General features: G+C 33.6%; 1 protein-coding gene across 2 annotated transcripts in view; it reads right to left on the bottom strand.

Moving 5' to 3' along the window:
• LOC100434416 (disintegrin and metalloproteinase domain-containing protein 18) overlaps nucleotides 1-26,413 on the bottom strand; it is a 155,768-nt gene that overhangs the window by 101,092 nt on the left and 28,263 nt on the right. For both annotated transcript variants that reach the window (XM_024251201.3, XM_054561496.2), the window contains exons 7-10: nucleotides 10,701-10,766; nucleotides 2,873-2,944; nucleotides 2,506-2,672; nucleotides 1,690-1,771 (exon numbers count right to left, since the gene is read on the bottom strand). In XM_024251201.3, the coding sequence (XP_024106969.3) occupies nucleotides 1,690-1,771; nucleotides 2,506-2,672; nucleotides 2,873-2,944; nucleotides 10,701-10,766 (387 nt within the window). The remainder of the gene's footprint in view (nucleotides 1-1,689; nucleotides 1,772-2,505; nucleotides 2,673-2,872; nucleotides 2,945-10,700; nucleotides 10,767-26,413) is intronic.

Below are 26,413 nucleotides of genomic sequence, written 5' to 3'. Positions count from 1 at the left end.
AGAACACATGGACACATGGGGGGAACAACACGCACTGGAGCCTGTTGGAGGTTGGAGGAGTGGGAGGTGGGAGAGGATCAGGAAGAATAGCTAAAGGATGCTGGGCTTAATATCTATGTGATGGAATGATATGTGCAGCTAAACAGCATGGCACACTTTTAACTAGGTAACAAACCTGCACATCCTGTACATGTACCCTTGAATTTAAAAGTTGGAATAAAAAAATTAAAATTTTGTCTATCATATAACTTTCACACAATTTACTTCCCATTTTTCTTTGTCAGTAAATTATAGGAGCTTATTTCTACCAAAATGAGCAAAATATGAAAGAGGGATACACATAATACAAAGGAAACCAGATTGAAAATTCTCCAACCCTGTCTATGCATCAAGTGTAATATAGATTGGTAAAACAGACAATTTCTCCAGAATGTCTCCAAGAAAGGAAAGAGGAATTTCTGAAACAAGGAGAAAACTAGAAGCAATGTATAATTTTATTAAATAGTTGTTGCGCAAATCAATATAATGCAATTATTAAATTTAGGAAGAACAAAAAGGCACACAATCAAGGCAATTTAACCTTAGTTCATTACTTGGCTCATTAGGGAATAAGACACAATTCAAATGAGGTATATAATTATAAAGGGGGAATGAAGGAGTCGAAATATGGATATGATGAACTATTAGGATGTTACATTCTAACTTCAATAATAGGAAGTCAATAGATAATACTCACATTTGAAGAGTCAGGAAACTTCATGCGCATATTTTTAAGAAATACATAGTAAAAGAATGAACAAATCATTCCTACTCATAAGAACATAAATGATTGTTATAGACATAATAGTGAGCAAAATAGAGCAGGCAAGAATACACACTGTGTCCTGCTTACATAAACTTCAAAAAGAAGTAAAATTAAACAAAGGCAACAGGATAGTGGTTTCCTTTGGTAGGGGTAATAAGTGGGAGGACGCATGATTCACAAGTACCTTCTGAAGTGTTGATAATATTCTATTTTTTGGTCTTTGTAGTGTTTATACCTATGCATAAACTTGATAAAAATTAATTGTGCTATATACTTTGACTTGTGGAATTTTATCTATATAATATATTTTGTACTTCAACAAAACTTTTCTTTGAAAAGAAATGAACATGGAGTTATATGGTTACAAAGAAGAAATTTTCTAATTGAGAAAGATGATTTAAGGGTTGTAGATTTTGCAGGAAGCAGTTTTATCCACATACAAATTTTCAATATCTAAAAACAATATATATTATTTATGCATTCATATATTTATTAAAATAGCATAAAGTATGCATAAAATTGCAAGCACAAATTCATGATTTTTGCTATTTATTGAACTTGGAGGAAATGTGCAGGAGGCTTTAACATTGCTCTAATGCTTTATTTATTTAAAAATCTAAAGCAAATGTTCGTGTCCATTATGACCAGTTGGTGAGTGGTTACACTAAGGTTTGTTCACATAATATTTTTTGTATTTGAACTTTATAAATAAATAAACTTTCTGAGATGCTATTAATTTTGTCCCAATAAAATAATAATAATGAATATACACATACAGAAAAAGATCAAGTGGTTTTACACTATTTAACTACTTAAATTAATACTTATAAAATATAATATAAGGCCTAAAAATCCTGATGTAAAGAAGAATAAAAATTACATACCGTAGCAATACCTGCATCATAGTTTTTATCGCATATGGTGCCAGGAAGTGTTGCTCCCACATATTTAGGATGTTTCCTGTAACTACATTGTTATAATTTTTTATTAACATAGTTATGCAAAACAATTTGTAAGCTTATTTATTAAATTAAACCCTCTTTATATAAAATTTTAAAAATGACTTTGCAAATATATAAAGCTTCAAACTAGGTAATATCTAATAAACTATACAAAATACTAAAATCATTCACTTTAATCAATTCACTTTAATACCAATGTAATTTCCTTGTATAGCTCCTAAAATGGATATAATTTTATTAGCTCAAATTCAACTTAGTTTGGTTACCAAAAGTTAAAGAGAAAATAATTTTTAATTTGCGGAAGAAGCAATCTTACCAGTCCTAAAGATAAGCATTTTTAAATATTAAATATTAGAAAAAACCCAAATCCCTCCTAGTAAAAAGTAGCCATGAAATGTATTAATCATGAATAATTTTAACTGAATAGTCTCCGTTTTTACATCATTCATAAACTAAGGATTATATGTTTTCTGTAGTAAAGTCAATATCATAGAAGTTCATGAAATGCAGGTTTTTGAAATAATACTTACACTCCAAACTATTCTAATAAAAATCTGATTATTGTTACTTTTATTATATTTTTACGTACACTAGCACCTCTATGACAAAGCCTACTAATTCTTAAACACTTTCAAAGGGGCTTAGAAAAAACTGAAGAACACGATAAATTCACTAAATTACCAATTTAAAAAAATTATTTATGCAGATATCTTTATTAATGTAGAGCATTGTGCTTACACAAGTAAGTATGCTATGTCATGGGGCCGTAGGATGAGATAGTCCCGTTTCCATGCCAAAAATCTTTGTAATATATCATCAGCATCCCCACTGGTGGAAATCTGGTTTTCATTTGACCACAATTCCAAGGAAGACAGTATAACAGTCAATTTGAACTGAGTAAACATCTAAAAATAAGATTTATTGTACATTTTTAAAGAACAAGTTATTACATTTAAAAGGTACATTAAAAAATAAACAAAATGTTCCAGTATTTTGAGTATTAAACTAATAAAAAGTATTTAAGTTATTCATTGGCCAAGATAGAACCCAAATTATATTAAAGAAACTTTCATGAAAATGGAAATGTGAAAAAGTAAAAACTTACAGTGTTGACAAGCCCGATAACCTGGACAATTTTTTGTGTTACAGCCATCATTTCAGATCCCATATAATCATACTGAAAAAGAAATTTTATTTTTCATGAAAGTATTATTTTGAATCCATGTGAATGAAATGATATTTAGGCATTGTATTAGATATTATAAGTAATCTAGGGCTGTTTTAAAGTACATAGGAGAATGTAGATTTGAGCAAATTCTATGCTATTTTATATAAGGGACTTAAGATTTTATGGATTATATATTATGTATATACATATGTATAATACACATGTGGAAATATTATTAAGCCTTGAAAATGGTTGTCCTGTCATTCGTGAAAACATGGATGAATCTGGAGGACATTATGCTAAGTGAAATAAGCCAGATACAGAAAAGAAAATAATACATGAGATCTCACTTATATGTGGTATCTAAACGAAACAAAACAAATATATTCAAATACATGGAAACAAAGTGAAAAGGTGGTTGTCAAGGGGCAGAGGGCTGAGTGTGGGGAGAAATGTGGAAACAGCATTCATAGGATACAAAGTTTGGGTTACGTAGAATAAATAAGTCTAGAGACCTAATGTACAAAGCGAGAACTACAATTAACAATATTGTTTTATATACTGAAAATTAGCTAAAACAGTAGATTTTAGGTACTTTTACCATAAAAATGTAACACTATGTATATAAAAACATCATGATGTATACATCTTAAACATATATACTTTTAAAAAGAATAAAAGGTTAGAGAGAAGATATAAATTGCCAATATCAGGAATGAAAGAGGATTATAATATCACAGGATGATAATAAAGTGTGAAAATACTGATGTCAATAACTTATTACATTTTAATACATTTGAAAATACTATTTAAAATGGCATTTGCCAAAATGGCCAAAGGTAAAGTTCAAAGAATCATATAACTATTAAAGTGGATTCTGTAATTTTAAACCTTCCCATTAAAATATCAGGTTAATAAAGAAATACATGGGTTAATTGTTGGACAGGTGCAGTGGCTCACACCTATAACCCCAACACTTTGGGAGACTGAGGCGTGGACAACATGGTGAGACTTCGTCTCTTTAAAAATTTTTAAAAAATTATCCAGGCTTTGTGGTGCATGCCTGTAGTCCCAGCTACTTGGAAGGATGAGGCAGGAGGACTGGTTGAGGCCAGGAGTTCGAGATTGCAGTGAGCTATGATTTTGTCACTGCACTCCAGGCTGCACGAGAGAGTGAGGCCCTGTCTCTCTCTCTCTCTCTCAAAAAAAAAAAACCTTAATGGTTACGGATATTTAAATAATAAGTAAAGAATAAGTAAAGGCATTTGCACAAAAATCATTCAGAATGTAGGAAAAGGGCAGACATTGTCATTTGTTTTATGAAACCAACACTACTTTAACAACAGCTTAACAAGAAAAGGGTTTTTTTGGATATTCTTGTCAAACATAAAATGGATTCTCAATGTAACCACGAGAAAATTCAGGCAAGTCCAAACTGAGAAACATTTCTACAAAATAACTGGCACGTATTCTCTAATCGTGCCAAGGTACATGAAAGACAAAGATCATAGTAATGCCACAGATTGGAGTAGAAAAAAGAGACATGTGAACTCAATGGAATGTAGGCTCTTATAATTGAGGACTGAATTAGGAAAAAGACATTTGTGGGAAAAATGTCAAAAATTTTATAATAGTTAACAATGTAGAAACATTAACTTTTATGTTTTGATTACTATATTATGATTATATAAGAGGTTAACTTAGGAGAAGTTGTGAAAATAATCTTTACTGTTTCTTAACTTTCATGTAAGTCTAAAGTTCTTTCGAAATAATAAGTTCAAAATAATAACATGCAACTAAAGAGCAAAGAGGGATATTCCACCAATATCATTGGTGAACATTAGAAATGTTGATACTACAAATATACCAGTTTTTAAAAGATAAAAGAATGTGTTACAAATTCATTCTAAGAAATTTGATAATTTAGATCATTTTAAAAATTTACTTGAAAACCTATGCCTTAGTCCATTTGGCCTGCTACAAAAGAATAACACAGACTGGGTATTATAAAAAAGAGAAATCTATTTCCTCACATTTCTGGGAGTGGAGAAGTCCAAGAACAAGTTGCTAGCATCTGGTCTGGTGAGGGTCTTCTTGCTGCATCCTCACATGGCAGAAGACAGAAGAGCAAGCTACACATTGTTTTTCTAAGGGCCTTAATCTCATCGGTAAGGGAAGAAGTTCTCGTGCACTAATCACCTCTAAATGGTCCCATTCCTTAATACCATCACATTGGCCATTAAGTTTTAATACCTGAATTTTGGAAGGAACACATTCAAACCCTAACATTCCACCCCTAGTTTCCCAAAATTCATGTCATTCTCACGTACAAAATACCTTCATCCCATCCAAATAGTCCTAAAAAATCCTAACTTGTTCTATCATCAACTTTAAAGTCTAATTTCAAAATCTCACCTAAACATTATATGAGTAAGACTCAAGGCAAGATTTATTCTGCGGCAAATTCATTTCTAGCTGTGAGTCTATGAAATCGAACAAGTTATATGCCTCCAAGATACAATGGTGGGACAGGCATAGGACAGACATTCCCATTTCAGAAAGAAGAAAGAGTCAAGAAGAAGGGAATAGGAGGCCCCAAGCCAATGCAAAACCCAACAGAGCAAACAATATTAAATCTTAAGGCCTGCAAATGATCTTTGACTCCATGACCCACCCACGAGACACAGTGGGGTGGGATTTGAGCCCCAAAGGCTTTGGGTAGCACCACCCTAATAGCTTTGCTGTGTGCAGCCCATGTTTCAGCTCTCACACATTGAAAATGCATGCATGCAGCTTTCCCAGGTGCTCCTTCCTGTTGGCTTTATAGTTCTGGGGTGTTGTGGGTGGCCCAGCACCTATGTCTCTGCTGGGCATTGCCTTAGTGGGGTCTCTCTGAGGCATCCTTTGACTTATAGGTGGAGGTAGCCATGCCACCACAGCTCTTGCACTCTGGGAGCCTGGAGAGTTAGCACCAGGTGGATACAGCCAAGGTTCACAGTCTGCACCCTTTGAAACCACAGACTGAGATGTACCTGGGCCCAGCTGAGCTACAGCCAGGGCAGCAGAGAAGTGCCTGGCTGTGATGCAAGGATCTTAGACCCGAGGTGGCCCTGGTGTGCAAGTCTCAAGGTCCTATAAGCATTCTGGCTTCCCTCTTTAACTTGACTTGCTTACAAATACCCAGCACTCTTGGGCTTGTAATGGGAAGGCAGCCTTGAAGATCTCCAAAATGTCTTTATGGTTATTCTCCTCTTGTGTTGATAAATAGCAGCTGACTTCCTCTATCCACACAAATTTTCTTTAAAGGTCACTTGACACACTCTTGCTATTCTCTCTCATATATACTTCCCCCAACCCCCCACCCCCCAACCCCCACCTTTTTTTTTTACAGGGCAAGGCTGAGAGTTTTTCAAATCTTTACATTCTTCTTCCCTTTTAATTGTAAAATCCATATTTAAACCATTTATCTTGTCTCAAATTTTACTATAAATAAGTAGGAAAAGCCATGCAGCATCCTGAACACCTTGCTGCTTAGAGATTTCTTTTGCCAAATACCTGAGTTCATCATTCTTAAGTTCTGCCTTCCATAAAGTTCTACGGCATGGGCATAATTCAGCCAAGTGATTGGCCACTTTATAACAAGAGTGGTCTTTCTCCCAGTTTCCAATACGTTGGACCTCACTTCCATCTGAGCTCTCATAAGAACAGCCTTTACTGTCCATATTTCTACCAGCATTCTGTTCATGACCACTTAAGTAATTTCTAAAAACTGTTCATAACCGCTGATCTCTAAAAAGATTCACAACTTCCCTACTTCTCTTCTTCTGAGCTCTCATCAGAATCACCCTTCATGCCCCACTAGCAGTAATACAAGCTTATTCCATTATTTACTTCAAAACAGCTCCTGCTTCAACCCATTTCCAGGTACCAAAACTATTTCCACATTTTTAGACATTCGCAGTGGCAACACTCACTCCTGATACCAATTTCTGTCTTGGTCTATTTGTGCTGCTATGACAGAATATGACAGATTGGGTAGTTTGTAAAAAACACAAATTTATTGTTCATAGTCTTAGAGGCTGAGAAGTCTGACATCAAGGCACCACAAACTGGTCTGGTGAGGACCTTTTTGCTATGTCCTCATGGGGAGGAAAGCAGAAAGGCAAGCTACAGAATGCTGCATGAAGTCTCTTTTATAAGAGACTTTTATAAGAGACTTAATCCCATACATGAGAGAAGAAGCTTTCATGACAGAATTGCCTCATGCCTTAAAGCCATAACATTAGCCATTACATTTCAATACGTGAATTATGAAGGGGACACGTTCAAACCATAGCAATCTAACTTTTAGAAAGTAAAACAAGTTTAAAGAAAATCTAAACTTCCCTATGTATATCATATGTAAAGAAATTTAATGTGTACTTTAAAATATTTCCTCAAAGAAAACTTAAGGTCTACAGGTTTTCAGAGTAAATTCTTCCAACTATGTGTGGAAGGGGTCATACTCATAATATCTCAATTCTCGAAGAGACTATAAGAAGAAGAAAACTCACTAACTTATTTGATGAGGCTAGGATAATCTTGATAACAAAGAGAAAAATCATTATAAGAAAGGAATATAACATACCATTATTTCATGAACATAAACCCTAAAATCAAAAACAAAATATTAAATAAAAGATCAGGTTATTTGTAAAAATTGATTAAAATGTAATAAATAAGTAGTGTGTATTTTAGAAACACAAGTATGGTTCTCTATATCCATTGATCATCTCTGTAAGAGCAGAAAAAAATTTTGATGAAAAACAGCTATCCATGACAAAAATCTTGGAAAACAGGGAATATAATGGAGCCTTCTCAATATTATAAAGATCACCTACCAAAAACTAAGAGCTAACATGAAACTCAGAGAGAATGGTTAATCTGTAAGTTAGGGGAAAATTTAGGAATGTACACATCAGTCTATTTAACATTGTACTGCAGAGTCAAGCAAGGACAATAAAAGAATAAAATGAAATAAAAGTAAAATAAATAGATAAATTGATAAACACATGTATACATAAATAGCAAAAAGGAGTAAAAATTGAAAAAGAAAAAAATTAAAAATTAAAATTTAAAATTAAAAAAATTAAAATTCATAAATGATTGTGTACATAGAACATTAAAAATCTACAAAAAATGAAACTCACAAGAATTAATGAGTAAATTATGCAAAAAATAACAGGATATAAGATAAATTGTGTGTCAACTATGTTTTCATAAACCAGGGCAAAAATACTTAAATGTTAAATTAAGAATACTATTTACTAGGGCATCACAAAATCATCAAATGCATAACAATAAAACTAACAAAGATGTTCAAGAACACTATAGAACACTGACGAAAGGAATTAACAAAAAATGTAAAGATGTATGTGAGGGGGTTCTCCTTATTCAGAGATTGGATGACTCAGTATTGTTAAGATCACAATTCTTTCCAAAGTGAGCTAACCATTCAATGTAATTCCAAAATCAAAATTACGGTATTTTTGCAAAATTGTAGAGAGTGATTCTAAAATGGATTTAAATAAAAGGGACCCAGAATAGTCAAAGCAATAATTAAGATTAGAAAAAGGACAAAACCAAATAAATCATATAACCATAAAGCCACAGTAATGAACACAGTGAATTATTGATTCAATAAAACAGAAATAGGGCAATGGAAGTGAACAGCAACCTAAGAAATAGGCCACACACAATTCTACTACATAATTTTTAAAAATTGCTAACACAATTGAATGGAGTAAGAGATACTTTCCATAAGTGGAGATGCAGCAAATGGATGTCTACATGGAAAAAAGACAACCTGCCTCACAGCATACACCTCTCTCAATTAAAAATATACCATAAAACTTATTTTAAAAGGTAAAGAAAAATATATAAAATGATATGGAAGAAAGTAAAATTATGTCCTTGGAATAAGAAAATATTTCTTAAATCAAAAACAAAAGGAAATTAAGAAAACATAAATTGGACTTAAATTAACTGTGGTTCAGAATGCATGTCTATCAAAAGACATCATTAAATGAGTGTAAAATTAAGCCACAGACTGGGAGAAAATAGCCTTAATACAGCTATCTGAAAAAGGCCTCATATTTGGAATATATAAGGAATTCACATAAAATAGCAAGGAAATTATTAAAATGAGGAAAACTTATACATTTGCTCTTTAAAAAATCCAAATAGTAAACAATGATATGAAAATATGCTCAAATGCACCTAAAAACCACCATATGATATCACTATATATCCACTAAAATGGCTAAGATTTTTAAAAGTTTATAAATTCTGTTTGTAATGATACAGAATTCCTGAACCTTTCATACATTGCTGATAGAATAGGATATTACTATAATAACTTTTTAACTGTTTACCAATATTGTCTAAAGGTAACATACCAATCCCATGATATAACTATTTCACTCCTAGGCAGATACCAATAGAAATTATGTCTACCAAAAGACATGAGCAAGATTGGTGATAACAATTTTATTCATAATAGCACCAAATTGTGGTATTCTTCACGTTAGTATACAAGAAATAAACTACTGTTATGGGCAACAATGTGAATAAATCTTAAAGACATTATATTTAACAAAATAACCTAGATGCTACAGAATATATAATCTACAATTTACACTTTTGGATCTACCTGATTGTATTATATTTATCTGCTAAATGCTAGTAATTCATCTAAAAATCTATTCTATGAAGCCTTTCCTTAAGAATTCCTACATATTTCTCAATTCTATCCTGTTACTTTGTGAGTATATATATAGGTATATAAGTATACATATAACTTATATATACACATATATAATGTATGTAGTGCATCATAATTACTTGGTTGCATATCTGTCTTTTCCATTAAAATATGAATTCTTGAAAGTAGAATTTCCAGTGATTAGTCTGTGTTTTGCATTTAGTAAATATATAATAGTACTAATTTTAAAAATAAATATACATTTAAAACCAGAGGTGTATTTGTTCAAAAACTATGCTGAAACACATTTTAAGAATAAACAAAAAATATAAACACTACTATTGTTGAAGTGAAATTTTTGTTAGCAATAAAGGTTTTAAAATGACATTAAAGCAACAAACTGAATTAGTTGAAAACTTTGCAAGAGAGAAATATCAAGTGAATATGCTTTATAAGATGGTAAAAATGTGTATTCAATAAAACAATGTGACCAGAAAGGATGGAGCAGATTAAGAGAAGGGATAGGCCATTAGGGGTTAAAGTCAAAGATACTGACTGAGCTGGAGTGGAGGAAGCAGATAGTGTAGGGCATTCTAGGCTAGTTTGGGCTGTTACTCATAATAAGGTCACAAATATTGATTTATCTAACACACCTAAAATAAAATATCTTTTATTTTAAAATATTAATAAAACTGTATTGTGCCTTTAAAATTAAAACAAAACTTTCACTAAGTTATAAAAAGAAAGAAAGAGTGAAAGAAAGAGGAAGGAAGGAAGGAAAGAAGGAAGGAAGGGAGGGAGGAAGGAAAACAAAGGGAGTGAATGAAGGAGGGGTAGAGGAAGAAAAGGGAAGACAGAGGGGAGGGGAGGAAAAGAGAGGAGAGGGAGAAAATAAGGAGACAATGGAGGAAGGGAAAGAAGGAGGAAGAGAGAAAAGGAAGAAGACAGGAAGGCAAGAAGGAAAGTTCTTTCTTGAAAGCATACTTAGTTCCTTCTTGAAAGACCTCTTCAAAGCATACTTACCAAAGCTTTTTCCACTATAATGTATATTTCCAGATATTGGGGTAATAGTTTTGAAAGATTTTTTATCTGGAAAACAACAACAACAGGGATTTATAAAATGTTAACATGTATTGAATTTAAGAGAAAAAGATGACATGTAAAGACAGCAAAAAATTGCATATAAAATTTTCATGAGGACTTAAATATAAAAATTAATTCCAATGTGGAAAATTTTACTTCAAAACATATTCCAAGCTTAAAATATTTACAATGAACCTGCTAGAGTAATGTAAGGGTCTAGTCTCTGTTAATGCTGAATGAGAAAAAAAAACATAAACATAAAAATACACCTTCTGCTGTCTTCATCTGCTGAGAAATTTGTACTTTGAACATTTTTCACTGACTGTCTTATGAAGGACTATAGCAACACTAACTGTGGCATACTGCAAATTGTCCATTCATAAAGATATAGGAAATATTTGAGAACTCATAGTCTACACTGAAATTCAGGTAAATATTATGATTTGTCTATTAATAATTGATGATTTATAGGTTATTATCAGCACAATCAATAATTATTGCATTATATCAAATGACACACAAAGCCTATGCTCTGGACCTATTGAATTATTTCTGATATTATACATTCTGTTCTTCCCTGTGTACCCATATGATTATCACCTATAAATCATCAATTATTATATCCTCATTTAACACACACTTTATTGATAATTTTACATGAGCTTTATTTCTAACAAACTGAAATATATGTGAAGGGCCTTCTCACATATAGAAACTTCAGATAAATTTCTTCTTTGATCTAAGCATATTTACTGGCCACAAAATACAAGAGTAAAGAGGGTGTTGAATCTGCAATAGAATAGTCTGAGTTAAAATAAGTAAACAAGCAAACAAATAAGCCAAACTTACTGGATAGAGTCTCTGTTTAAATAGGTTGGTTTACATTTCCATAGGAAAGTAAAGTAAAGTATCTATCTATCTATCTATCTATCTATCTATTGATCTATCAGTCTACCTATTCATCATCTAAATCTATCCGTCTATCATCTCTCAAGACATACATGTTTATTTACCTATCCATCTATCTATATACCCTCTCCTTGTGTACACATGTATATATGCAATTTTGTAAAAAAGAGGACTCTCATTTTTTTTCAATATTCTAAAATATGTGAGTTTGGTCTTTCAAACTTTCGTTATTGGTGTGTTTTTTGTGATCATACTATTGCATGACCATACAACTTATTGCTCAAACTGAAATAATGTTGAGTGAGAAAAGGGGGCACTAAAATAATCAAAATTATATAATTATTAAAATTGATATTTAATGACCAAAAAGTTTAACTTTCTCAGCGGAAACCTTGCATACAAGAAGAATTGACATTCATCTTTAGTCTCTTTATAAAGAATAACTCTGCCAAGAATTTCATAGCCAGCAAAACTAAGTTTTATAAATGAAGGATAAGTAAAGTCTTTTTCAGACAAACAAATGCTAAGGGAATTTGTTACTACTAGATCAGCCCTAGAAGAAATTCTAAAAGGAGTTGTACATCTTAAAACAAAATGTCAATATACACCAGAATAGGACCTCTTGAAAGCATACAATGCATAGGACCTATAAAACAATAACACAATGAAGAATACAAAGTATCTTTTGACAATCAGCATGACTGGAACAGTATCTCACGTCTCAATATTAATGTTGAATGTAAATGGTCTAAATACACCACTTAGAAGACACAAATTTTCAGAATGGATAAAAAAAAAATCACAAACCAAACATCTGCTGTCTTCTAGAGACTCACCTAACATGTAAAGATTCTTATAGATTCAAGGGAAAGGGGTGGAAAAGACATTCCAGACAAATAGAAACTAAAGGCAAGCAGGAGGTGCTATTCTTAGATAAAATAGACTTTTAAGCAAAAACAGTTTTAAAAGACAAAAGGATGTTGATATGGTTTGACTGTGTCCCCACCCAAATATTGTAATAATCCCCATCTGTCAAAGGTGGGGTCAGGTGGAGATAATTGAATCATGGGGGCAGTTTCCCCCATACTGTTCTCATTGTAGTGAATAAGTCTCATGAGATCTGATGGTTTCATAAACGGGAGTTCCCTTGCCCAAGCTCTCTTGCCTGCTGACATGTAAGATGTCCCTTTGCTCTTCCTTCACCTTCTGCCATGATTGTGAGGTCTCCCCAGCCATGTGGAGCTGTGAATCCACTAAACCTTTTTCCTTTACAAATTATCCAGTCTCAGGTATGTCTTTATCAGCAGTGTGAGAACAAAGTAATAAAGATGTCATTATATAATGATAAAAGGATTAATCCAACAAGAAGATATTATAATCCTAAATATATATGCACCTAACTTTGGTGCTCCCACATTCATAAAACAATGACTACTAATCCTATGAAAAGAGATAGACAGCAACACAATAGTAGTGGATGACTTCAACACTCCACCGACAGCACTAGACAGATTTCAAGGCAGAAAGTCAACAAAGAAACATAGGACTTAAACCGTACTCTAGAACAAATGGACCTAACACATCTTTACAAACTATTCTACCCAAGAACTACATTCTTCTCATCAGCACATAGAACATTCTCCAAGACAGATAATATGATAGGCCACAAAATAAGTTTCAATAAATTTTTTAAAAATCAAAATTATATCAAGTATCTTCTCAGACACAGTGGAGTAAAACTAAAAATCAACTCCAAAAGGAACCCTCAAAACTATAGAAATACAAGAATTTTAAACAATCTGATCCTGAATGATTTTGGGGTTAACAATAAACTCAAGATGAAAATTTAAAAATTCTTCAAAATGAATGATAATAGTAATACAAATTATCAAAACCTCTGGGAACAGCAAACGCAGCACTGAGAGGAAAGTTTATAGCACCAAATGCCTATATCAAAAAGTCTGAAAGACCACAGATTGACAATTTAATCTCAACCTCAACGAACTAGAGAAATAAGAACAAACCAAATCCAAAGCTAGCAGAAGGAAAGAAATAACAAAGATCGGAGCAGGTTTAAATGAAATTGAAACAAAAATATTAAAATGATCAATGAAATGAAAACTTGGTTCTTTGAAAAGATGAACGAAACTAATAGACCATTAGTTCCATTAGCCAAGAAGAGACAAGATTAAAAGAAGATTTAGAAATAAAAATGAAAATATTACACCTGACATCACAGAAATATAAAAGATCATCCAAGACTACTATGAACACTTCAACGCACACAAACTAGAAAATCTGGAAGAAATGGATAAATTCCTGGAAATACACAACCCTACTAGCTTGAATCAAGATGAAATAGAAATCCTGACTAGACCAATACCCATCAGTGAGACTGAGTCAGTAATTTTAAAAAACTGCCAAAGAAAAGCCCAAGGCCACAGGAATTCACAACCAAATTCTACCAGACATTCAAACAAGAATTGATACCAATCCTACTGAAACTATTGCAAAGTATTGAGAGCACAGATGCAAAAATCCTCAACAAAATACTAGCAAATTGAATCCAATAACACATCAAAAAGATAATTCACCCATGATCAGAAGGTTTCACCTCAGGGATGCAGGAGGGATGGATCAATATATGCATGTCCATAAATGTGATTCACCACATAAAAATTTGAAGAAAATTATAATAATCTCTACAGATGCTGAAAAAAGCAATAAAATCCAGCATCTCTTTATAATAAAAAAATTCAACAAACTAGGCATAGAAGGAACATACCTCAAAATAATAAAAGCTATATATGACAAACCCACAGAGAGCATCATACTGAATGGGTAAAAAGCCGAAAGCATTCCCCAAGAACTGGAAAAAGACAAAGATGGATACTTTCACTACTTCTATTCAACATAGTACTGGAAGTCCTAGCCAGAGCAATCAGGCAAAAGACATAAATAAAGGAAATCTAAATTGGAAAACAGAAAGTCAAGCTAACTCTGTCTGCCAATGTTATAATCATATACCTAAAAAACCCTAAAAGTCTCCTCCAGAAGACTCCTACATTTGACCAGTGAATTATGTAAAGTCTCAGGTTACAAAATCGATGTACACAAATTAGTAGCATGGCTGTACATCAACAATGACCAAGCTGAGAATCAAATCAAGATCTCAATCCCTTTTACAACAGCTGCAAAAATAAAATAAAATAATTAAGAATATACCTACCCAAGGAGGTGAAAGCTCTTTACAAGAAAAACTACAGAACACTGTGTAAAGAAATCCTAGATAGGTGAAATCTCTTTACAGGAAAAACTACAGAACACTGTGTAAAGAAATCCTAGATAGCTGAAACAACTGGAAATTCATTCCATGCTCATGGATGGAAGAATCAACATTGTGAAAGTTACCATACTGCCAAAAGCAATCTACATATTCAAGCAATTCCTATCAAAATACCAAGATTAGTTTTCACAGAATTAGAAAAAAGTAATCCTAAAATTCACATGGAACCAAAGAAAAGCCTGAATAGCCAAAGCAATTTTATTAGTCCATTCTTGCACTGCTATAAAAAAATACCTGAGACTGGGTGATTTATAAAGAAGAGGTTTAATTGGCTTACAGTTCCACAGGCTGTACAGGAAGCATGACAGCTTCTGGGAAACCTCAGAAAACTTTCAATCATGGTAGAAGGCAAAGGAAAAGCAGGCACGTCTTACATGGACAGAGCAGGAGAAAGAGAGAGCAGGGGAGGTGCTACACACTTTTAAACGACCAGATCTCCTGAGAACTCTATCACGAGAACAGCACTAGGAGGATGGTGTTAAGCCGTGAGAAACCACCTCTATAATCTAATCACCTTCCGTGAGGCCCCACCTCCAACACTGGGGATTACAATTTCACATGAGATTTGGGAGGATACAGAAACATACCAGCATTCTTAAGCAAAATAACATATCTGGAGACGCTATATGACCTGACTTCAAACCACACTACAAAGCTTTAGTAACCAAAATAGCATCGTACTGTTATAAAAGTAGATACATAGACCAATGGAATATACTAGAGAACCCAGAAATAAAGCCAAATACCACCAACTGATCTTCAACAAAGCATACAAAAGCATAAATTGGGGGAAGGACCCCCTATTCAATGAATGACGCTGGGAATACTGGATAGCCACATGTGGAAGAAGGAAACTGCATCCCTATCTCTCACCATATACAAAAATCAACTCAAGATGGATCAAAGACTTAAATTTAACACCTGAAACCATAAAAATTCTAGAAGAAAGCTTAGGAAAAACTCTTCTGGACATTGTCCTAGCAAAGAAATTATGACTAAGACCCCAAAAGCAAATGCAACAAAGATAAATAAATGGGACATAATTAAACTAAAAAGCTTCTGCACAGAAAAAGAAATAACCATCAGAACAAACAGACAACCTAAAGAAGGGGAGAAAATATTTGTAAACTATGCATCTGACAAAGGACTAATATCCAAAATATACAAGGAACTCAAACAAATCAGCAAGATATAAACAAATGATCCCACCATAAAGTAGGCAAATTACACGAATAGGCCTTTCTCAAAAGAAGATATACAAATGGCCAACAAACACGAAAAATGCTAAACATCACTAACCATCAGGGAAATGCAAATTAAAACTATAATGATAATCCCAGCACTTTGGGAGGTGGAGGCAGGTGGATCACGAGGTCAGGAGATCGACACCTTCCTGGCTAACACGGTGAAAACCCTTCTCTACTAAAAATACAAAAAATTAGCCGGGCATGGTGGCCGGTGTCTGTAGTCCCAGCTACTCGGGAGGCTGAGGCAAGGGAGTGGCATGAACCTGGGAGGCGGAGCTTGCAGTGAGCCAAGATCACCCCACTGCACTCCAGCCTGGGTGACAGAGCGAGACTCCGTTTCAAAAAAAAAACAAAAACAAAAAACAAACGAAAAAATTATAATGAGATACCACTTTATCCCAGCCAGAATGGTCATTATTAAAAAACTAAAAAAAAAAAAAAAAAAGATGTGTGGATGTGGTGAAAAGGGAACTTATTTCAAGCTCAGGAGTATATGTACATACTGCTGGTGGGAATGTAAATTAGTACAACTACTATGGAAAAGCAGTATGGGGATTTCTCAAAGAAGTAAAAGTAGATCTACCAAACCCACTGTTGATTATCCCCCAAAAAAGAAATTATTATATCAAAAAGAATGCTGCACACATATGTTTACTCCAGCACAATTCATTATTTCAAAGATATGGAACCAACCTAAGTGAACATCAATCAGTGAGTGGATAATATATACACCATGGAATGCTACTCAGCCATAAAAAAGAATGAAATAATGTCTTTTGCAGCAACTTGAATGGAGGAGGCCATTATTCTAAGTGAAGTAACTCAGGAATGGAAAAACAGATACTATATGTTCTCACTTTTAAGTGATATGCAAAGACATACAGAGTGGTATCGTGGAAATTGGAGATTCAGAAATGGGGAAGGTGAGAGGGGGAGTGAGGGATTAAAAGCCACATATTGGGTACAATGAACACTACTCAAGTGATGTATGGAGTAAATCTCAGACATCACCACTATACAATTTATCCATGTAACTGTCCCCTCATACCCAAAAGCAATTGAAATGAAAAAATATATATATAAATATATATAGACTGGTAGCCTGGAAAACTAGAAAGTCTTAGAGGTTTACAAACATCAGTGTGTGTTGTGTATGACTCCTCTAAATCTTTTATCTCTGTGTCTTCTATTAAGTTATGTAACTTATTAAAACCTCAGTTATGTATCTGTAAAATATGACAAACATGATTGTACATAGCATTAAATAAGATATGAAATGAAAAATTAATAAGTTTGATTGTATTATTTTGATATAACTAAAACTACTTACAAGTTATTGACAAAACTAGATGGTTTTCTAAACAAATATAACAGCACACAAGACAAATTCTCAATGATTAAAAATTGCATAAGTAAAATAATCACTCTTGATAGATTCTCATGTGCTTTATTTTCTTAGGTGTCTCTCCTTCTAACGCTATATTTCTTATATTTTAGAGCAATAGATTTTTCAATATCATCTTAATATTTTCATTACATTGCCTATGATTTTTTTCTAAATTGTATTTTATGGTTAATACATTTAAAATTGTGAACATTTTCAATGGAATCTTTCTAGAGGCTATTATATATGTATTATGTATATTATATATGTAAAACTATGTATATAATATACATAATATATTACATATAATTTTACTTATGCTATTTTTAATCAATGAGAATATAATTTTGCCTTGTGTGCTGATGTACTTGTTTTTAGAAAAACAACCAGTTTTGTCAATAACTTTTAAGTAGAAGTAGTTAAAAATAAAAGTTGGAAATTAAATATATATGTATATATACATTTTTTTAAATCTCCTACTTTTATTTTAAGTTCAGGGGTACACGTACAGGACGTGCAGGTCTGTTACATAGGTAAACATGTGCCATGGTGGTTTGCTGCTCAGATCATCCCATCACCCAGGTATTAAGGCCAGCATCCATTAGCTTTTCTTCCTGATCCTCTTCCTCTTCTCATCCTCCACCCTCTGACAGACCCCAGTGTGTGTTGTTTCCCCACGTGTCCATGTGTTCTCATCATTTAGCTCCCACTTATAACAGAACATTCAGTGTTTGGTTTTCTGTTCCTGCTTTAGTTTGATGAGGATAACAGCTTCCAGCTCCATCCATATCCCTGCAATTACACGATCTCATTCTTTTGTATGGCTGCATAGTATTCCATGGTGTATATGTACCATATTTTCTTTATCCAGTGTATTACTGATGGGCATTTAGGTTGATTCCATGTCATTACTATTGTGACTTTATATTTTTGTTAGTCTCAAAACAAAAATAAATATCTTTAGTATCTGAGCATTTAAATAAATTAAAATAATATTCACAATATTATTGGATGTTACCTGCAATAAAATTAACTTCCAAAATTATTATATTAATAGATTATTTTTATTTTCCATATTTTATACTTAAAAATTAAAAAAAATTGAAACACTAGAAAATGCCAAAGAAGATCAGGGAAGTCATGTGTCATTCATCCAGTTTTCCCCAGTGGTCATAAACTTATCAAAACCAGGACATTGACATGGGTACAGTGTGTGTGTGTGTGTGTGTGTGTGTGTGTGATTTTGTCATGCATGTAATCATGTCACATTTAAAAAACTCAGCTGCTCTATTAAGTATGTAATAGTATCTGATGATGTTCTTACTTTGCATTTTTCTAATGGGTAGTGATGATGTCAATATTTTAACGTGTTTTTATTTTGTTTCGTTTTGTTTTTTCCATGTCTATGTCCTTTTCAGTGAAATGCCTCTTAATGTTTTGGCTATTCTTTAATTGTATTTTTTAAATGTTGGCTTTTGAGTTATTTATATAGTCTAGATATCAGTCCATTGTCACATTTTCCAGGTCTGTAGCTTGTCTTTTTGGCATATAAATGTACATAATTTTGTTCTATGCATAGATTGTGTAGTGGTGAACTCAGAGCTTTTAGGGTATCCATCACCCAAATAATGTATATTGTATCCATTAAATATTCTCTCATTATCTACCCCTCTCTCACCTCCTCACCCATTCAAATCTCTATTATCTATCATTCCACACTCTGCATCTCTGTGTGCACAGTATAGTATTTATATCCCATTTATAAGTAACTACATCTAGTGTTTATCTTTCTGTGTCTGACTTGTCTCATTTAAGATAAAGGCCTCCAGTTCATCAGTTCATCTATGCTGTTGCTGCTGATAGGATTTCATTTCTTTTTACTATAACAGTTGGCTACTTGTATGTGTTCTTTTGAGAAAGTATGTTTACCTGTTCAAATATCTTGCCCATTTGGAAGCAAAAGCTTTACAGTTTGTTGTAGTGTTTTTGTTTGGTTGGTTGGTTGTTGTTTTTCTTTATCTTTTTTCTTTGTTTAGTTTTGTGATTTTTTTTGTTTTTTTTTTTTTTTTTTTGCTTTTGTTGCATGTGCTTTTGAGGTCCTGTCTAAAAAAATCCTTGCTCAGACCTACGTCATACAGTGTTCCACTGAGGCTTTTTATCTAATAATTTTATGGTCTGGGGTTTTAAGTTTAAACCTTTAATACATTTTGATCTTTTTGTATAAGTTCAGAGATAGGAATTTACTTTCACTCCTTTGTATGTGAATATTCAGTTTTCCCAGCACCATATATTGAAGAGACTGTCCTTTCTCTGTTGTGAGTTCTTGGCACCTTTGTCAAAAAATAAAAAATAAAAAAGGATGGCTGTAAATACATAGTTCTATTTCTGGGCTCCCTATATTGTTTCATTGGTCTATGTGTCTGTTTTAATGCCAATACCATGCTGTTTCAGTTACTATAGCTTTATAGTATATTTTCCTCTTTTTGCTCAAGATTGCTTTAGATATTTGGGGTGTTTTCTTGTTGCATATACATTTTAGGATTGACTTTTTTCTATTTCTGTAAAGACTGGTATTAGAATTTTGACAGAAATTGCATTGAATCTGTAAGTCTCTTTAAGTAATATGAACATTTTAACAATATTAATTATTCCAATGCATGAACATTAAATATCTTTCCACTTACTGTGTCTATTTCAATTTCTTTCATCCATGTTTTACAGTTTTCATTGTGGAGATCTTTAATCTCCTTATAAAAACTTACTAATAGTTATTGCATTTTTGTAGGTATTATAAATGGGATTGTTTTCTTGAATTCTTTATCAGATAGGTTACTATTGGCATATAGAAATGATACTGATTTTTTTATGTGGAGCATGTTGCTTTTAATTTCCATGTATTTGTACAGTTTCCAATGTTTCTCTTGTCATTGATTTCTAGTTTTATCCCATTATAGTTAGAAAAACTATTCAATACAATTTCAATTTTTAAAAACTTTGTTAAGACTTGTTTTGTGTCACAGAATATGACTTAACCTGGAGAATGCTCCATATGCAGTTGAGAAACGTGAATTCTGAAATTGTTGGATCAGATCTCCTGTAAATGTCCATTCGGTCGCTTTTATCTTGAGTAGAGTTAAAATGTGGTATTTCTTTGTTGATTTTATACCTGCATGTTTCCTCCTTTACTGAAAGTGAGGTGGTGAAATCCCCTATTATTGTATATGTGTCTATCTTTTCCTTTAGATCTATTAATGTTTGCTTTATCTATTTAGGTGCTACAATATTGGGTGAAAAGATATTTGTGATTGTTTTATTCTTTTCTTGTATTGACCACTTTGTAATTATATAATGCCCTTGTTTGTCTTTTTTTATACTTTTTTCCTTGGAGAATATTTTTATCTAAGTATAGCTACCCCCTGAAACTATTGCTGAATAAAAGATGAAATACTCCTGATTATTGTAAATACAAAGTTGTATGCAGGATTGTGCAAAGACAATGCTAGGTTGGACTGCCAGAATGAGCCAACAGCAAGTGATGTGCTTCCCCCTGCAGAGAGCCTATGAATGAACGTGCAGTCAGGGAGGTTTCACATCATCAAGATTCCTATCCCAGAAAAGCAGATGTTCATAGCTCTGGGAATGGAATGCGACCCTTGTGGAGAGCCTATAAACGGACGCATGGGGGAGCGCCTGTCCATATGGATAAGATAGGGCTATAAACGCCCTCATCTTGCCATGGCTCTTCTAGGCCTCTTTAGGGTTAAGGCATACTCCCTTCTGAGAATTTCTGGTCTAACCAGTTGTCTAGCTTCACATCCTGTTTCTATGGATTGTTTGTAACCAGCTTTTGCTGCAACTGTTACTGCTGATTAATATCTTGCTAATCATAGGATATGGAAAGACTGTGTTTCTGTTTTAAGGCTCTGTTAGAAATTACTGATGCACACACCATATTGTAAATTCTTATCTCTGTATACTGTACTTCTGCATACAGATGTTATGTTAAAGAATTAGTTCATCCCCATGTGACCATCTCACCTCATAATCAAATGACCCTAAATCCCTCACTAACCTACCCCCACCCTAACTAAACTTAATAATAAATGCTGGTATATTGAATGCATTGTTGGCACCACAGGACCAGAAGGCAGTGATCCCCCTGGACCCAGCTTTCACTAGCGTGTGTGTGTCTATTAATTTCTCAACCTGCTGATCCACCTGGGAACAAACAGAGAGCCTCGTTGCATTGCGGGCTGCTGGCCAGATCCCATAATACTAATTTATTTTGTTTTTTATTTGTATTAAATATACATTTTTCATCCATTTACTTTCAGTCTATGTGTATACTTACAGATAAAGTGAGTCTTTGGAGGCGTCAAATAGGTCTTGTTTCAAGGTTTCTGGTTTTATTAACTTTATTCATTTCCAATTTTTATTTTAGGTTTGGAGGGGTAGAAGTGCTGGTTTGATACATAGGTAAATTGCATGTCATAGGGGTTTAATGTACAGATCAATGTGTCACCCAGGTAATGAGCATTGTACCCAATAGGTCCCCACCCTACACTCACCCTACACTCTCAAGTAGGCCCAGTGTCTATTGTTCCCTTCTTTGTGTCTATGTGTACTCGATGTTTACCTCCCACTTATCAGTGAAAACATGTGGTATTTGAGTTACTATTTCCGCATTACTTTGCTTAGAATAACGGCCTCCAAGTCCATTCATATTGCTACACAGAACATAATTTCAGTATTCTTTATGGTTGTGTAGTATTCCATGGTGCATATATAACAGATTTTCATTGTGCATTCCATCACTGATGGACATCTAGATTGATACTATGTCTTTGCTACTGTGAATAGCACTATGATAAGTATATGTGTGCATGTGTTTTTATGGTGGAATGATTTTTATTCCTTTGGGTATATACCCAATAACGGAGTTGCTGGGTCAAATGGTAGTTCCATGTTTTCTGAGAAATTTCCAATCTGCTTTCCACAGTGCCTGAACTAATTTACATTCTCATCAGCAGTGCACAAGTGTTCCCTTATCTCCACAGCCTCGTGAGTATCTGTAACTTTTTCTTTTTAGTAATAGCCATTCTAACTGGTGTGGAATGGTATCTCATTGTGGTTATGATTTGTATTTCTCTAATGATTACTGATGATAAGCATTTTTTCATATGCTTGTTGGCTGCATGTATGTTTTCTCTTGAAATGTGCTTGTTCATGTCCTTTGGCCATTTTTAAATAGGATTCTTTTTTTTCTTGTAAATTTTAGATATTAGACCTTTGCTGGATTCATACTTTGTGAATGTTTTCTCCTATTCTGTAGGTTGTCTGTTTACTCTGTTGATTGTTTCTTTTGCTGTGCAGAAGTTTTTCAGTTTAATTAGGTCTCACTTGTCAATTTTTGGTTTTGCTACAATTGCTTTTGGCATCTTCATCATAAAATCTTTGCTAGGGCCTATGTTCAGAGTGATATTTCTTAGGTTTTATTTTGGAGTTTTTATAGTTTTAGCTTTTACTTTTAAGTCTTTAATACATCTTGATTTGATTTTTGTATATTGTGAAAGGAAGGAGTTCATCTTCAATCTTTTGCATGCGACTAGCCAGTTATCCCAGCACCATTTATTGAATAGAAATTATTTTCCCAGTTGTTTGTTATTGTTGATGCTGTTGAAGATAAGATGGTTGTAGATGTGCAGCTTTATTTCTGGGTTCTAACCTGTTCCATTTGGTCTATGTTTCTGTTTTTCTACCGGTACCATGCTGTTTTGGTTACCTCCTTAAAGTCTAGTTAGAAGTTGGATAATGTGATGACTGCAGCTTTGTTCTTTTAGCTCAAAATTCCTTTGGCTATTCAGGCTCTTTTTTTGGTCCCATATGAATTTTAGAATAGTTTTGTCTAATTGTGTGAAAAACGTTATTGGTTGTTTGATAGGAATAGCGTTGAATCTGTAAATTGTTTTGGGATGCATTGTCATTTTAACAATTTTTTTTCTCTTTGAGAAGGAGTCTTGTTCTGTCACCCAGGCTGGAGTGCAGTAGTGCCATCTCAGCTCACTGCAACCTCAGCTTCCTGGGTTCAAGCAATTCTCCTGCCTCAGCCTTTCCAGTAACTGGGAATACACGTGCACGCCACCACTCTTGCCTAATTTTTGTTTTTTTTTTTTTTTTTTTTTTTTGTAGAGACAGGGTTTCACCATGTTGGCCAGGCTGGTCTCAAACTCCTGACAACAGATCATCTGCCTGCCTCATCCTCCCAAAATGCTGAGATTACAGGCATGAGCCACTGCAGCTGGCCCATTTTAACAATATTGATTCTTCCTTCCTAACCATGGGCATAAAATATTTTCCCCATTTGTTTCTGTCACCTGATTTCTTTCAGCAATGTTTTGTGATTCTCATTATAGAGATCTTTCACCTCTCTGATTATATTCCTAGGTATTTTATTTTTTTGTGGCTAATGTGAATGAGATTGTGTTCTTGGTTTGCCCCTCAGTTTGGTTGTTATTAGCTTATACAAGTGCTACTTATTTTTTTACGTTGATTTTGTATCCTGAAACTTTGCTGAAGTTTTTTGCTACATCTAAGAGCCTTTGGGCAGAGACTATGGGGTTTTCAAGGTATAAAATCATATCACCTATGAAGAGAGAGAGATTGACCTCTTCTCTTCCTATTTGAATGCCTTTTATTTCTTTCTCTTACGTGATTGCTCTGGTGAGGTCTTCTAGTACTATGTTGAATGGGAGTGGTGAGTGTGGGCATGCTTGTCTTGTTCTGGTTCTTAAGGGGAATGCTTCCAGCTTTTGCCTATTGAGTATGTTTGCTGTGGATTGGTCATAGAGGACTCATTATTTTGAAGTATGTTCCTTCAATGAATAGTTTGTTAAGGGTTCCTTATATAACAGGATATTGAATTTTATTGAAAGTCTTTTCTGCATCTGCTGAGACGCTCATGTGGGATTTTGTTAAACAACCTGCTACTGAATGAGATTCTGGTATGTTGTATCTTTGTTTTCATTGGTTTAAATGAATTTCTTGATTTCTGCCTTAATTTCATCATTTATCCAAAAGTCATTCAGGAGTAAGTTGCTGACTTTTCATGTAATTGTATGATTTTTAGAGATCTTCTTGGTGTGAACTTCTATTTTTATTGTACTGTGTTCCAAAAAGTGTGGTCCGTATGATTTTTTTTAATTTGTTGAGAATTGCATTATGGTCAAGCATGCGGTTGATTTTAGAGTACATGCCATGTGCACATGAGAAAAATGTATATTCTGTTCTTAGGGTGGAGTGTTTTGTAGATGTATGTTAGGTCCATTTGGTCAAATGCTGAGTTTAGGTCCCAGATATTTTTGTTAGTTTTCTGCCTTAATGTTCTGTCTAATGCTGTCAGTGGAGTGTTGAAGTCTCCTACTGTTATTGTCCAGTTATCTACATCTGTTTGTAGGTCTCCAAGAACTTGCTTTATGAATCTGGGTGTGCCAGTGTTAGGTGAAAATCTATTTAGGAGAGTTAAATCTTCTTGCTGATATGAACCCTTTATCATTATGCAGTGCTCTTTGTCCATTTTGATTGTTGTTGGTTTATAGTTTATTCCGTCTGAAATTAGAATAGCAATCCCTGCGTTTCGTGTTTTCAGTTTGCTTGGTAGATTTTTCTCCATCTCTTGCTTTGAATCTATGGGTGTCATTGAATGTGAAATGGGTCCCTTGAAGAAATTATACAGTTGGATCTTGCTTCTTCATGCAACCTGCCATGCTTTTATGTGGGGTGTTTTTCCCCTTTACATTCAAAGTTAATATTGATATGTGCAGATTTGATCCTGTTATTGTGTTGTTAGCCGGCTGTTAAGAAGATTTGATTGTGTAGTTTCTCTATAGTGTCAATTGTCTACGTACTTACATGTGTTCTTTGGTGCCCTGTATGGTCTTTTGTTTCCATGTTTAGCATTCCCTTAAGGGCCTCTTTGTTCCTCTGGTGGAACAAATTCTCTCTGCATTTGCTTGTCTGAAAAGGATTTTATTTCTTCTTTGCTTATGAAGTTTAGTTTGGATGGATATTTAATTCTTGTTTGAAATTTATTTTCTTTAAGAATGCTGAATATAGGCTCTCAATCTCTTCTGGCTTGTAGGGTTTTGCTGAGAAATCTACTCTTCACCTAATGGGGTGTTCTTTGTAGATGGCCTGCCCCTTGTCTCTATTTGCAATATTTTTTCTTTCACATTGAGTTTGGAGAATCTGATGACTATGTGTCTTGGGATGGTTGTCTCGTATACCATTTTCCTGGGGTTCTGTGAATTTCCTAAATTCGAATGATAACCTTTCTAGTAAAGTTTGGAAATATTTTGTGAAAAATATCCTCAAATACGTTTTCCAAGTTGCTTGCTCTCTCTCTTTCACTCTATTTCAGGGATGGCAATCATAGGTTTGTTCTCTTTACGTAATCTCATATTTCTCAGAGGTTTTATTCATTCTTTTGCATTTTTTCTTTATTTTTGTCTGACTGAATTAATTTGAAAAAACAGTTTTTGAGCTCTGAAATTATTTCTTTAGTTTTGTCTATTCTGTTGTTAATACTTCTGATTGTACTATGAAATTCTTCTAGTGAATTTTTCAGCTTTATTATATCAGTTTGATTCTTTCTTTAAATGGCTATATCCTCTTTCACCTCCTCATTGTTTAATTGGATTCTTTAGATTCCTTGGATTGGGTTTCAACTTTCTCCTAAATCTTGATGATCTTTATCGCCATCCAGATTCTG

Source organism: Pongo abelii, chromosome 7 (assembly GCF_028885655.2).
Source record: "Pongo abelii isolate AG06213 chromosome 7, NHGRI_mPonAbe1-v2.0_pri, whole genome shotgun sequence".
NCBI classification, from domain to species: domain Eukaryota; kingdom Metazoa; phylum Chordata; class Mammalia; order Primates; family Hominidae; genus Pongo; species Pongo abelii.
The sequence above is the reverse complement of the archived record's forward strand: the minus strand, read 5'-3'. Positions and strand labels throughout refer to the sequence as shown.